General features: G+C 37.0%; 2 protein-coding genes and 1 long non-coding RNA gene across 4 annotated transcripts in view; 1 reads left to right on the forward strand and 2 right to left on the reverse strand.

Annotated features, from left to right (window-relative positions):
* The window catches only part of LOC306994877, a 67,938-nt gene that overhangs the window by 775 nt on the left and 54,286 nt on the right, over positions 1-12,877 (forward strand). Inside the window, exon 2 of the long non-coding RNA XR_013796754.1 lies at positions 149-292. This is a non-coding gene — a long non-coding RNA (uncharacterized lncRNA). The remainder of the gene's footprint in view (positions 1-148; positions 293-12,877) is intronic.
* Positions 3,379-5,677, reverse strand: apnl (actinoporin-like protein). The gene is made up of 3 exons (XM_079626179.1): positions 5,394-5,677; positions 4,650-4,781; positions 3,379-4,228 (listed from the first exon to the last, which is right to left on the reverse strand). Exons 2-3 carry the CDS (start codon positions 4,751-4,753, stop codon positions 3,778-3,780), a joined length of 555 nt encoding a protein of 184 aa, XP_079482305.1. The 5' UTR covers positions 4,754-4,781; positions 5,394-5,677; the 3' UTR covers positions 3,379-3,777.
* Positions 7,380-8,911, reverse strand: LOC306996940 (DELTA-actitoxin-Afr1c). 2 transcript variants are annotated; one of them, XM_079609895.1, is made up of 3 exons: positions 8,755-8,911; positions 8,181-8,294; positions 7,380-8,030 (listed from the first exon to the last, which is right to left on the reverse strand). In XM_079609895.1, the coding sequence occupies exons 2-3, from the start codon at positions 8,279-8,281 to the stop codon at positions 7,604-7,606; spliced, it is 528 nt and encodes a 175-aa protein (XP_079466021.1). In that variant the 5' UTR covers positions 8,282-8,294; positions 8,755-8,911; the 3' UTR covers positions 7,380-7,603. The 2 variants fall into 2 exon arrangements, with proteins under 2 accessions (XP_079466021.1, XP_079466022.1); XM_079609896.1 differs by having other exon boundaries at positions 7,400-8,030; positions 8,744-8,892.

Genomic DNA, 12,877 nt, shown 5'->3' on the forward strand with positions numbered 1-12,877 from the left:
ATATTTGTATTCTTTATCAACATTAATAATTGCTTGAACCATGTGTGAACTATTATGGAACTGATCATTTATTTTACTGTATTGTATAGCACACTTATATCTGGATGGTACTCTGCTGGATTTGTTGATTTTCTTGTAGTTTGTATAGGAGATGCTGTCGTTCTGGACACAACCGAGTGGGCGTCTGCTGGTGGGGGTTGACAGCGCTCCTAGAGCGCATCTGAATGCTGTCATCACTGAGATCAGACAACAGGCATGCTGCTCAAGAACCACGGAACAGTTCAAATATGGGGTAAATAATTTTAGAAGCAAACACAAGTACACAAACACACACAACAACATAATGTTCTTATTTCTCCTCTGTCTTTTCCTCTTTTACTCTTCCCTTTAGGCAGAGATAGATATTTGGATGTTAGACTGAAAGCTTTTTTTCCCTTTTTATTTATATTAAGTACAGTAATATATTACCAGTTTGTATTTCTTAATAGCTTATACTCATCATCATAACTATAATCCAATAGATAGGCTATTGTGTGTAAATTGCATGTAGCTCTGAGTCACTTTACCTCATCCCTCCACACAGTGGCACTCTCACACAGCAAAATAACAGCAGTAAACCAATTTGAATTGTGATTTACCAATATAAATCTATTTTCAGAATGAATGAAATGGATTTTTTTTTTCTTGTGAAACTGGGCTTGTTGAAGTCAGTTAAGGATATCACTGGCAGAAAATGTTGTAGAAGAGAATTCACATTAAATGCAAAGATAAATTATTGTGATCGCAGCTATTATCTATGCTTGTTTGGGCATTACCTCTACCATTGTATTTAAGACAAAGATTGGTATTCTTTTCAAATAATTTAAGTATATTCGTTTCTGAGATATTTTTTTGGAAGTTTAAATTCCCAGGGATAACATCAACTGATAAAATATGTATCTTGATCTTGAATGCATTGTAAAGGGCTGTACTGACCAAAGTTGGTAATTAAAATCGCTCTAATTCTTAGGGAATGCAGAAATCCAACCCACAGCTATAATAATAACTGCACAATTTTTAAGAAATGATAAGGAATTTTTTTTCCAGCTGATGAATGATATGCATTTAAAGCATCAGGTGATGTGTAACTGCAGCATGCGCTACAATAAACTAGGGATGCACCGATATAAACATTTTGGGTACAATTAAACATAATTATTTATAGAAATTATTTTTGAAAGCCGATTACCGATATATTGGCCGATAAATATAAATCCAAATTTGTTTACATTTTTGAGAGCCTAATTACAAAAACAAAAGTCTCACGATTAAAAGCCATGTCCCAAGCACACAACTATAATGTTCCCATTATAATTTTATGTAGCCTATATGACACAACATGTTGCACTTAACCGTATTTTCCTTTTGAAATGTGATTCCAATGATATTTCAAGCAGTTCAAAACCGTCATGGTGAACAGTGCGCATCTGAAGTGTCTCAGCTGGAGGAAATATTATTTATCAGCTTTAATATATCGGCCAAATTTTCTTATCGGCCAATAACGATAACATCAAAAATTAACATATATCGGTTGTGCATCCCTACAATAAACACAACATTATTGTGCACCGGTATGGATGCTAATATGGTTGCTAATATGGTTGCTAATATTAGTTATAGTTATCTAGGTAATGTTCTTGGTGTGAGCGGGCCTTAAGTCACCTTGGATAAAGGTGTCAAATGCGTAAATGTAAATGCTGATCCATTTTGTTCTTAACAGCTCCTGCAGTGTCTAGCCTTTTGTCTGGTTCAAATTTGAACAAATAACATGTGACTAACATTGGGTAAGGTCACCTGGACTTCTTAAAACTGAACTGAACTCTCGCAGATCCCCCATATTAGGGCAACCTTTGCCCAATGCCCTGCTCAGATGTCTCTAAAAAAAATTCTTCCTGGGTGTGTCCTCTCACAAATGACCACTTCTCCTTTTGAGAGCTCCAGTGAGTTAATCCTCCAAATGAAAATCAAAAACAGAAATGGAAAAAAATAAAATAACAATTTTAGTTTTAAGGGCCCTCCAAAATATCTGCTGTAATATAATGAAATATTTCCAACTTATGTGTTGCTTGTTTTTGTCCATATTTTTCTTGAATATATATTTTAATGACCAACACTGCAAAAAGATGCATTTTGGCGTCTATTTACTGGCATAATTGGCATGAAGCTAACAAGCCAAGCCTTGAGCCACAGCATTTAGACTTTTTTTGGGAGATCTGTGAACTCTGAAATTAGCCTACTTTGTCCTATCTCAGTTTAATTAAGTATTTTAAGAATGTACAGCATTAAATACAGGTGCAAACCGTATTTATTGGGAGTGTGTGTCAATATTAATTGGCATTTCCCAGTGGCGTGCATGGACATGCATACACACGCTCAAATGCACAAATACAAAACAGCGTAAGCAAAATGGGAAATATTTCCCTTGCAGTGCAAAATAAATACACTAGGGAAAGAAAAGAATACTGCTCCAAGCTCCAGTATGGGGGAAATCCACACAACTGACTTAGTATACCCACGTAGCATCAGAAAAGCACTTGCCATCTGTTTACAGCAGTTCTCCACCTGTCCATTACATTGTGCAACAATGCTCCAGAGATATCTGTTAAAGAGATGTTTAGCCTGTTGTATTATGTATGGCTTTCCATGTAAATGCCACAGCACATAGAGAAAGAAACCTTTGATCAGTGCCATTTGACGGTAGTGTGAAAAATGGAACGAGAAACAATTCACTTCTGCTCTCAACCATTGTATTAAGGTCTAAGAACAGACTTGTTTTATTTGTGATGTTTGTTGGTAATATTGCTTCAGTCTCTCGAGGCGTGCTCTATACAAACGTTGCTCTTTGACCTTAATGATTGGATTGCTGGTGCGTTAAAAGAGATATCGGACCCCTTCAGTTTTGGGCAAGTAGTGATAGTTGCTTGCTTGTCAAACGTTTAGTTTGCCAATTAGCTCAATTTTTTTACTGATAAATTGGCATTGATGTTTCTGAATTGTGAGTAATTGAGTAGGCTGGAAAGACATCATGCAGTGCCTACTGAAGGAGTTATTCAGGAGGACAAGAGGAGTTTAAAGATGTAAAACGTGCTCTGCCAGTTCTTTGATGCTGTGATACATTCTTTATATCTTCGTCTCTGTCTTTCGGTTCCCATTGTTCAGCTGCCCTCTTCGGGTATTTGGATTTTCCAAATACATATTACAAAATATTTACACAGGACCGTTTCCAGCTTATGGCGAACAGCCTCAGCTCTCATTTGAGATTTTGAATACACCAAGAGCCAAGACATACAGAACCAAGCCTTCAGGCTCAGTATAAGACGAAGGTATTACTACGAAATCGCAGGATAAATATTTATTTCAAAATACCTCAGCAGTGGCAGTCAGAGTACAGACAGTGTGTATTGTTCAGAGGGATCTCTGCCCTGATGAGGGAGTAAAATAAATTACCCAGAAGATGGTTTGACTGAATAACAACACAATGGCTGCCTGATATGAGAGCGGATTTAGCCTGCAGGAAGCAGAAGCAAACTGTAAACACAAATCTGAGGCATTCTACTGACAGAGAAAGCAAACAGTTTAAAGTGTGGGATAATATAGAAATAGTGCTAGATTTATTACATTGGTAAATGTATATGCAAACATTTATGATATCAATGATAACACATTAGGCGTATAAGTATGTGTAAAAAAAAGTTACTATATGATTTTGATAAGTAAAATGGCTGACTTATACATTGTTTAGCAAACTTGCTGACTCATAGGAGACACCATCTTGTCCCACACCTCCAGTTTTATTATAGCCCTGCCCAAAGGACACATGGTGGCCCTGATGTCCAGGCATTTGCCCTCAAAGTTAATGCCTGACCCATTGGCCTCCTCCCTCACAAAGCCCTGTTGATTTTTTTGATAGTACATTTCTTTATAAAGGGCCTGATCACACTCCTTTCCTTTCGGGTATATACCTACAGCAAACCAATTCTTATACAGATTGTAGTCCCAGGGGACAGAAAACATTATGGCCAGGGTCTCAATGTAGTCATTTCTGTTTCGCTCGAACAGGTCGTAGGTCAGAACCCCCACGCTGCCGGTGGCGTGAGCGCTGGTCTTGCTGAAAGTGCATACTTCAGTCTTGAGGGGGCGCACTGTAGGCTGAGGGGGGTTGAAGGTTTCACCACTCTCCAGATAGACCCTGTGGGATTTATACGCATGAATAATACGCAAGCACACACACACACATTCTTATTGCTACACAACATGCACGTTTAAAGGGATAGTTAACCCCCAAAAATGTAATACTGCCATCATATACCCAAACATGTTTGACTTCATTTGAACACAAATGGAAAGTATTTAAAAAAAAACAATAAAAAAAAACGTAAAATGAAAGTTTATGGGGTCCAAAAACAACATTGTATGGACAAACAAGTTTTCAAAATATCTTCTTCTTCTTTTGTGTTTCACAAAAGAAAAAGTCATACAGGTTTTGGCTGAACTCTCCCTTTAAATGCATTTTACACTCCTTTCCTTCAATGCTTATACATGTTAAGAGACAAAGTTTTAGTTTTGAATGCTTGGTAGAACATTAGATTAGCTTCTGGTTGTAGTCTCACTTTGGGTTGATGAGGCAGTAGTTGTTTGTCAGGTTGGTGATCTCTATGGTGGCGTGTCTCCTGCTGCTCACGTTGGCAGCGGCAGCCTCAGCAGACTCAGTCATGATGGTGGATGATAGATCTGATTGACGGCTGAAACGGAGAGAAGTAGGGAGGAGAGGGATGGTGTGAGAAAAGAAGTCTGCACCTCAGTAAAAAGAAGTGGAAATTCAGTTTTGTTTACACTAGAGGGCTGCAGTGAAAATACAACAACTTTTCTATTGTTTGTCTATGATATAAAGTTAGCTGTCATAAGTTAATTGTCCTCTATTTCAACTACTGTGCTGAATTAATGTGTTGTATTCAATATTGTATTATTGAAAAACACCCTGTTCTTGTGTGTATGTGCAAGCACTACAATATAAAACGTTGAAGCATTAGATTAAAGTTCACATAGCTCTTCTCAAGTTCACTTCTGCCCCTCTTTCATTATTCTCAATATTAACAAGCGAATAAACAGGGCCACAGTAATTACACGCAGAGACCTCTGCCTCAAAAACCACTCTGCCTGTAGCAATCTTCATTTTTATAATGCTCTGCTTTAAGAGAGGAAGCAAATAGTGTATAATAGTGTCCTTAACTGAATAAACTGTCTTGCCATGTTATCCTTTTAATGTGGAAATAAAATGATATATTAACATTTAGTTTTGATTATTAAGTTATGATTATTAAGCATATTTTGTCTCTATGAGAATGAAGGCTTACCTCTGTGGTACTCCGGAGTCTGAGTATGTGTGTTGCTCAGTAACGGTGCGTGCCAAAATAGTAGTCACTGCGTTTTTACTCTGTCCCTTTCCCTGTATTCATGAGCAGCAACAAGAACAGTACATGCCTACCTGAGGAAAAAAAGCATGCTTATTCAAATTTAGTGTACACCCTCTTTACGCACGGACATGGACACAGACGCATATCATCTCGAGGCATCACTGACATGGGTGGGAAAATGCTTGGAACAGTTTCACACCCATAGCTGTTGGATTCGTTAGACCAGAACAGTGAAGTTGCATGCACAGATTTGTCTCAGAAATGACTCACATTTTAGGTGGGGCTTCTTGATTGATCAATAACAATTTGTTTTTATAGCATTTAGTACAGTAATTATCGTAGTTTGCTTATTTTATTACGAAACTAAACAAGAGTAAGGAAAGGGTTTGGATGGGAATTTTTGTTCTGTTATATGTTTTGAATAACAAGCCCAGAAATATTCTCACTCCATTTCCTGCTTGAAATGCAGTGGTAAGTTGTTAATGGAAATTAAAAAAATGAAGGCAACTGTTCGCACAGATTTTTTTATTATTATAACAATTGTCTAGTCAGATTAACTAAGTCCAAGAGGTGTTAACATGAATTTAAATCGTTCAGTATATTGTGCTTCATTTGATGTTTCCTATAAGAAATTGGTCTCCCTAGCAAAGACAAGTTCATGGGTTTGATTCCAAGGGAGTGGATGAATTTAGGTATACTTATTTATGAATTTATATATAAATTATATTTATATAATTTTAAAAATGCGGCGCTCCCATTGAAAACAATTTGAAAGATACGCCAGTGGTGTGAAAAAAAAGTCCTCAACACCTAAGAGACATGCCAGTGAAAATCAAGAAACAGTTGATTTGTGAGGTAATCACATTTATCTTCTATATTTAAAAAAAAAAATCTCAATATTGCAATAAATCAAAGTCCACACAACAGCCTCTTAAATGTCTACAAACACTCGAGTCTCAGATTAAGCTCGAGAGTTAAAAAACCCCACATCATTCAAAAAGGTATTCAATATAATATTAATAAAATAATGTTAACTAAAATTAAAGTCTAAAAAAGTAAAAGCCTACACCTGATTTCAAATATAAAACACCTGAGATTCAGCAACTAGTCCATGCTAATCCATTCACATTCATGTGTTTGGGTAAATAAGGGCAAAATTGTATTTCTCGTCACAAATGTATTGGTGGAAAGAGTACATATACTTATTCAAATATGTAGTCAAGTAGACATTAAAAGTTGCTAATATAAACTTTGTATATTTAATATTTTCCCTGTATCTTGCACTTTAACTAACTCTGGTAAGAAAATGTTGACCTTCTGTTTATTACAAGCTAAACTTGTAGTTGCTCGTCATTGGAAAAACACAGAAATTCCTAATTTTAAACAATGGTTACAAGAATTGTCTGGTTGTTTGGCTTTGGAGAAACTCACATATATTGTTAAGGGAAAACCTGGAAAGTTTTTCAAAGTATGGAACCCCTTTAGACTTTTTGAAGGAAGCTGAAGCAAATAGTTTATTTTCTGTGTAACCACCAGGTGTAACATTCACCATGTTATGATATTAATATACCATTGTCTCGACATTTGTATAGATTAGATGTTGTCGTTTATTTTTATTTATTATTTTTATTTAATTTTTATTGTAATTATTATTATTTATTTTTTTTCTGTGCTTATTTTAATGTAAATGTTTCTAAAATCAATAAATACAATGTTGAGAGAAAAAAAAGTTGCTAATATCTTTGATAATCAAAGTATAAAGTAGCCAAAAAGATACTTAAGTAGGCTAAGTACATTTACCCAAATACTTAACACCACTCATATACTGTATATATAATGTATATGTTTGTATATATTTGTGTGTGTGTGTGTGTATATATATATATATAGGCTATATATATATTTTTTTTATTTTTTTTTATTTTTATATAGTGCAAACATAGAATGAGTATTCAAAACGGTCATTTTTTATTTTGACAGATTTTTGGACAGCATAAATGCAGGTATTAATACAGACATCAAACCGTGACATCAACATTTGAAAAAGCACAAAGCCATGTTTATTATCATTTTGCATATGATGAATAAGATCATGTAAAGTATACAAAACAATTTTGAATTACTGAGTTAAAGCTGAATTTGTTTATTATTTAGCCCATCTTATCATACACCTCTAGCTTAATAATAGCTTTGCCCACAGTAGACATGGTCGCTCTTAAGTCTACTTTTTTTCCTCTGTGGGTGACTCCAGATCCCCCTGCATTTACACGGGTGAACTGGCTGAAGTCCTTTCCCTCATACATGTGCTTGTACAAGGCCTTGTCACATCCACGGCTGCTCTCAAACAACCCAATGCCCATGACGTTCTTGTAGAGGTGGAAGTCGAAGGGAATAGAGAACATAATGGCCATGCGCTCAGTGCTCATATGATTCTGCATGTGGGAGAGGTCATAGGTCAAGATGCCCACAGCCCCAGTGGCAGTGTTGTCATCCTTTGTGAATGAGCAAACCTCGGTCCTGGCGGTGCGGATGGTGGGTTGGGGAGGATGGAAACTGAACCCACTGGACATGTAGACTCTGAGAGAAGTTCATATTTGTCAATAATGTACTATAGAAAATTAATAGTAAATGAAAGGAATTTGCCCTAAAATTAAAAACTTATGTAAACTTAACTTATTGTAAATGTAAAATATATCTGCATATGCTCAGGCATAATTTTCTACTTACTTTGGATTGATAAGGCAGTAAACGCTGCTAACATTGGTGATCTCCACCGTACAGTTCCTGTTAGTGTTTATAGTTGCTGACACGGCCTCTGCAGTCTGCATGTTGGCGTTTCTTCTGTGAGGTCAAGAAAGAAAAGAAAGATAAAAAAATGGAAATTTCTTGTGAAAAGATAATTGCATTCAGTAAAGTCCTAAAGGATACAAATATTGTTTCATTTACTCTTTTACTTATACCATTCCAAACCTGTATGACCTTTTTTCTTACATTAAACACAAAAGGAGATATTTAGCAAAACATTCAAGCTGCCCAGAATAGACAGCACGGCAGAATAGGCAAGACACTTGCGGGCACCATGGCTCAGAGAACTAAATAGTTAGCAGAGGTAAACAGTGATTCAGTGAGCTGAGAATCGAAGACATGCACCAGCAGACATAAGCAACGAGACTTTTCAGTGCAGATGAATTAAGGGTTAATGCTCAATTCTGCATTTTAGATAAAAGCTTTTTTACTTTTTCTTTTTACAGCGCACACATGAAGCTTAACACAAACTGGTTAATAAGTACCTGACAGTTACCTGCTAGTAAGAGATGCTGCTGCTGAGAGAATTGAGGTTTTGCTGCTCTTCTTGTTTCAGCGTATGAATGACAGAAACACTTGTAGACACACAAACACCTGCTTGACAAACACAGGCGTGTCCTCTTCTTTCCCCTCCAATGCTGACAGGGAGAGAAAAAACCCGGTAGAAACATTTGTGGGAGTGTTTGATAGGAGTTGACACCGTTAGATTGACTAACTGCTTTCATAAATCCACAATGCTCTATTCAGAGAATTCATGGGCACACAGCCAGTAAAAAAACTAAACTAAACAATCACTGATTAATTCTACAACAATTAATATTTTAATGGATGTATTAAGGACTCAGTGCCAATGAAAACAGCATGACATAATGTGGTTATGAAATGCTAGGTTACAATGTAAATATTGAAAATGATGAAAAGTAGGCTGGCTACCTAATCCACCAACGCCCAAAACCTTTGTGAAAAGTAAGACGGAATTAAATAGGGCTTAATAACAGGGTGCAAGGACAACGGGAGGTAATTGGAAAGTTGTGCAATGTTTGCCTACACTACATTAACAAAACATGTTAGAACGCCTATCTCACAAGAGTGGCGGTGTGTGATTGAATGTGTCATTGTCCGATGAAGCAAGAGAGAGTGAAAACACACAGCTGCACCCTTAGCGTGTTTGAGTGTTGAGTGTCCAACTGCATGTAGGCATTTCCCCTTCGTTCCAGCACATTTTCAAACTCACATGGGCTGTTTACACCTGGCCACTTCATGCCTTTGTCTGTGATCAGATAGCTATCCGATCGTGAAAAGGCCAGGTGTGAATGCCCTCCGAAACGCATTCGAGACGGATTTAAATCTGATCGCTCAAACCACTTCAGGAGGTGGTCTGGGCCGAAATTCCAGACGAAACTGGACAAGTGTAAATGCATCTGGTTGTTGAAACCACATATGTAAACTTTACTCCTCCCAAAAACGAGGATATATATATTTTTTTAATTAACGTGTGACAGCGTGTTATAGGCTATATGTCATGTTATAGCCAGATACGACGGCGCTACTGCAACACGCATCGCCGCAGATGAGCGGCCGAGCATCTATTCATCAAGCCAACGTGCAAACTATCGCAAATCAAAGTGAAAGTAAGTCGCAGGTGCTTAAAACACAATCATTTTCATTAAAAGTAAAGAAAATTATCTTACCAGGGCTGTTGCCGCTCTCTCTTATTGCGGTTGAAATTTTAGCTGATGATCAATAAAATGCATCTCATAACTGTTGTTTTCGTTGACGTGGACTCCATTAAATCTGCGTATAGCATTGAAGATCAGATTTACATCCGTTTTGCAAAAACACATTTATGTGACCAAGTGTAAATGGAATCGTTTTGATAAATCAGATAGCTATCCGATCTGAGAAAACGCATGAAGTGGCCAGATGTAAACAACCCCTAGAGACTGTGTATGCATACTTTGCAGATACACATTAAGGATAAACTTACATCTCTGACAGAAAGTTCAGGGCCCTCATTCATTTTCCAACAGGGGGCAGCAAATAAACACCTATTCACCCCGTTAATCCTCTAATTATGAAATCCTTAATCTGAGAAACAGAAAATCAAAAGCTAACTTTATGATTAGATGTATTTCAGTGTGAAGTCCACCAAAAAACACGTTTTTCAAAGTGTCTTTTTTTGTGTCCCATAGCAGAAAGACACTACAGAAAGAAAGTAATACCGGTTTAAAGCCCCATGAGTTAATGATCATTTTTGAATTGTGGATGAACTAAAAAAAAATGTTCCCCTAACCCTAAGATCTGAACCTAATTGAATAATTCACCCAAAAATAGAAGTTCTTTGATGATTTACTTAATTATTATTTAAATATCTTCTTTTGTGTTGGGCAGAAGAAAATAAGTCTTTAAAATAAGATTTAGACCGACATGAGGGTGAGTAAATGTGACAGAATTTTTATTCATTTGAATTCTTTCCCCATCCTCATATTTAAACTCATTTATTTTATGTTCACTGAAAGTACATTTAAAGATTCAACATAGCCGTTGAGCATTTTTACACGCATTAATACAAATTATTTTGAACTGTTTGGATTAAAAATGCTCCTTCAGAGTATTCCCCATAAGCCATTGATTTATTTCCCCCCTCTTTACAGTGACCAAGAAAGGCTCAAAGCGACTTTTGGAACTAGTGCAACTATAGCTATCCAATAAAACATTTGATTCGCATTCTCTCCACCAGCCAAAGTAATTCACCATCGGCTGAATCCTTTCAAAGGAAATCAAAAGCTAACCTTATGATTAGATGTATTTCAGTGTTAAGTCCACATCCTATTACCTGAGCCAATGGAGGCTCTCTAAATGCATAGAGCTGCCGTGCGTCTGAAGGGCTAAAGATTAATCCCTGGAGCCTATGGAGCTATTCACAGGTAGGGCCTTTTAGATGATGGACTAATGGGGTTTGTGTGTGTGAGTGTGTGTGGTGGGGGGTTATGCAAACAGAAGTGATCACACAGTCAGGCTGTATGCTGCAATCGCTGTGTGTGTGTGTGTGTGTAAGGGGGTTGAAGTTGTCGGTTGATTGATTGTTAAGGGGGGTGAGAGGTTCCACACGCTCACTTTGTGATGAATAGGCTGTCAGATGCCCTCCAACTACCCAAACAAGGCCGTGGTAAAACAGGCATTTAAGTGATTACACCAAACGTGTAAATATTAAACGTCCATTACGGAGGGATTATATATGCTGCCACTCCGCAGACGAGAGGCGAAGGAGGGGGGAAAAAGACAGTGATGCGGGGATGAGAGAAAAATGTAATAGAAAAAAGGACAGGTGCTCAAGCTACGTATTTGTTGTTTCACGCCCGACTAATGTTTTTCTGTTTATTCTCCACAAGGACCAAATCTCAGGCATTAATCACATTTTGAGATCACTTGAGGTGTGTTTTGTGTGTGTGAGGGCAGTTTGTTTGTGTGTGTGTTTGTAGCTGATGCTTTAATTTGTCCAGGCATGTTACCGCATCCCCAAATTCAAATTAGCCAAGATAAAGAGCATTTACTGAGATGCAGTGGGGTCTAGGGCTAGGGAATGCGTGATTATTTATCTTTTATTTAATGATGATTTGTGCAGTGTGCCCTTTCATTCCTCTGCAGCCCGGTAATCGATAGGGCGGCGTGCGACATGAATACATTTGAGTCCTCTCCAGGTAGCAAGAGCGAGGCTGTAACCTGCAGGAATTATTTAAACGCACCTGTCAAACAGACAGAAGACTGAGAAGATAGTGTTGTCCTTGAAGGGAGACAGAATTATATTGGATATTCAAGAACTTGCACAATTTTGACTCAAACTAGTTTATGCCAAAGATTCTGCTGAGACTGGGAAAATGGTGACAGTTTTCATTTGTAAAGTGTGTCATCACATGAATTTCAAATAATAAATAAATAAAAAATCAAACGGGGCAAGTTGAACAGTTTCTAAACCAAATTGAGATTAAAAAAGGTTAAAGTAAAATATGTAAATAGTGTAAAATATGCATTGAAAATTATGGTGTGAGGTTGCTTTGTGCATGTGATTTCAATATATCTCCATTTCTTTCTTTCTTTCTTTCTTTCTTTCTTTCTTTCTTTCTTTCTTTCTTTCTTTCTTTCTTTCTTTCTTTCTTTCTTTCTTTCTTTCTTTCTTTCGTAGTATAGTTGTCATATTGGGAACAACTGTTTTTTTTGCGGTCTTTCATATATATTTGTCTATGGTTTCACAAGTCCCTATCTCCCTCATTCCATTTATCTTTAAAAATGTATTTTACCGTTCCTGTTTGTCTTCTCGTTCTCTCTTTCTGTAAGATTCTGTCATGTTTTGGCTCTGCTACCTCTGATTGCTCCCCAAAAATTGGCTCTAGTCTTTCAATTTTTTTAAAGCCAGGGCAGTTATCATACCATTGTTTCCATCCTATTCGTCTCTTCCTTTTGTTCTTCTGTCAGTGTAGCTCCTCTTGGTTTTTCAGGAGGACAGTTCCTTTGTGTTACAGGGGCTATTATGCTGTCCTCTACAGTATCTATAAAATAAACACTAAAGCTTTACTTAAAGGGATAGTTCACCCAAAAGTTCTGTCATCATTTACTCACCC

The sequence above is a fragment of the Phoxinus phoxinus genome (assembly GCF_949152265.1).
Source record: "Phoxinus phoxinus genome assembly, chromosome: 1".
Lineage (NCBI taxonomy): Eukaryota > Metazoa > Chordata > Actinopteri > Cypriniformes > Leuciscidae > Phoxinus > Phoxinus phoxinus.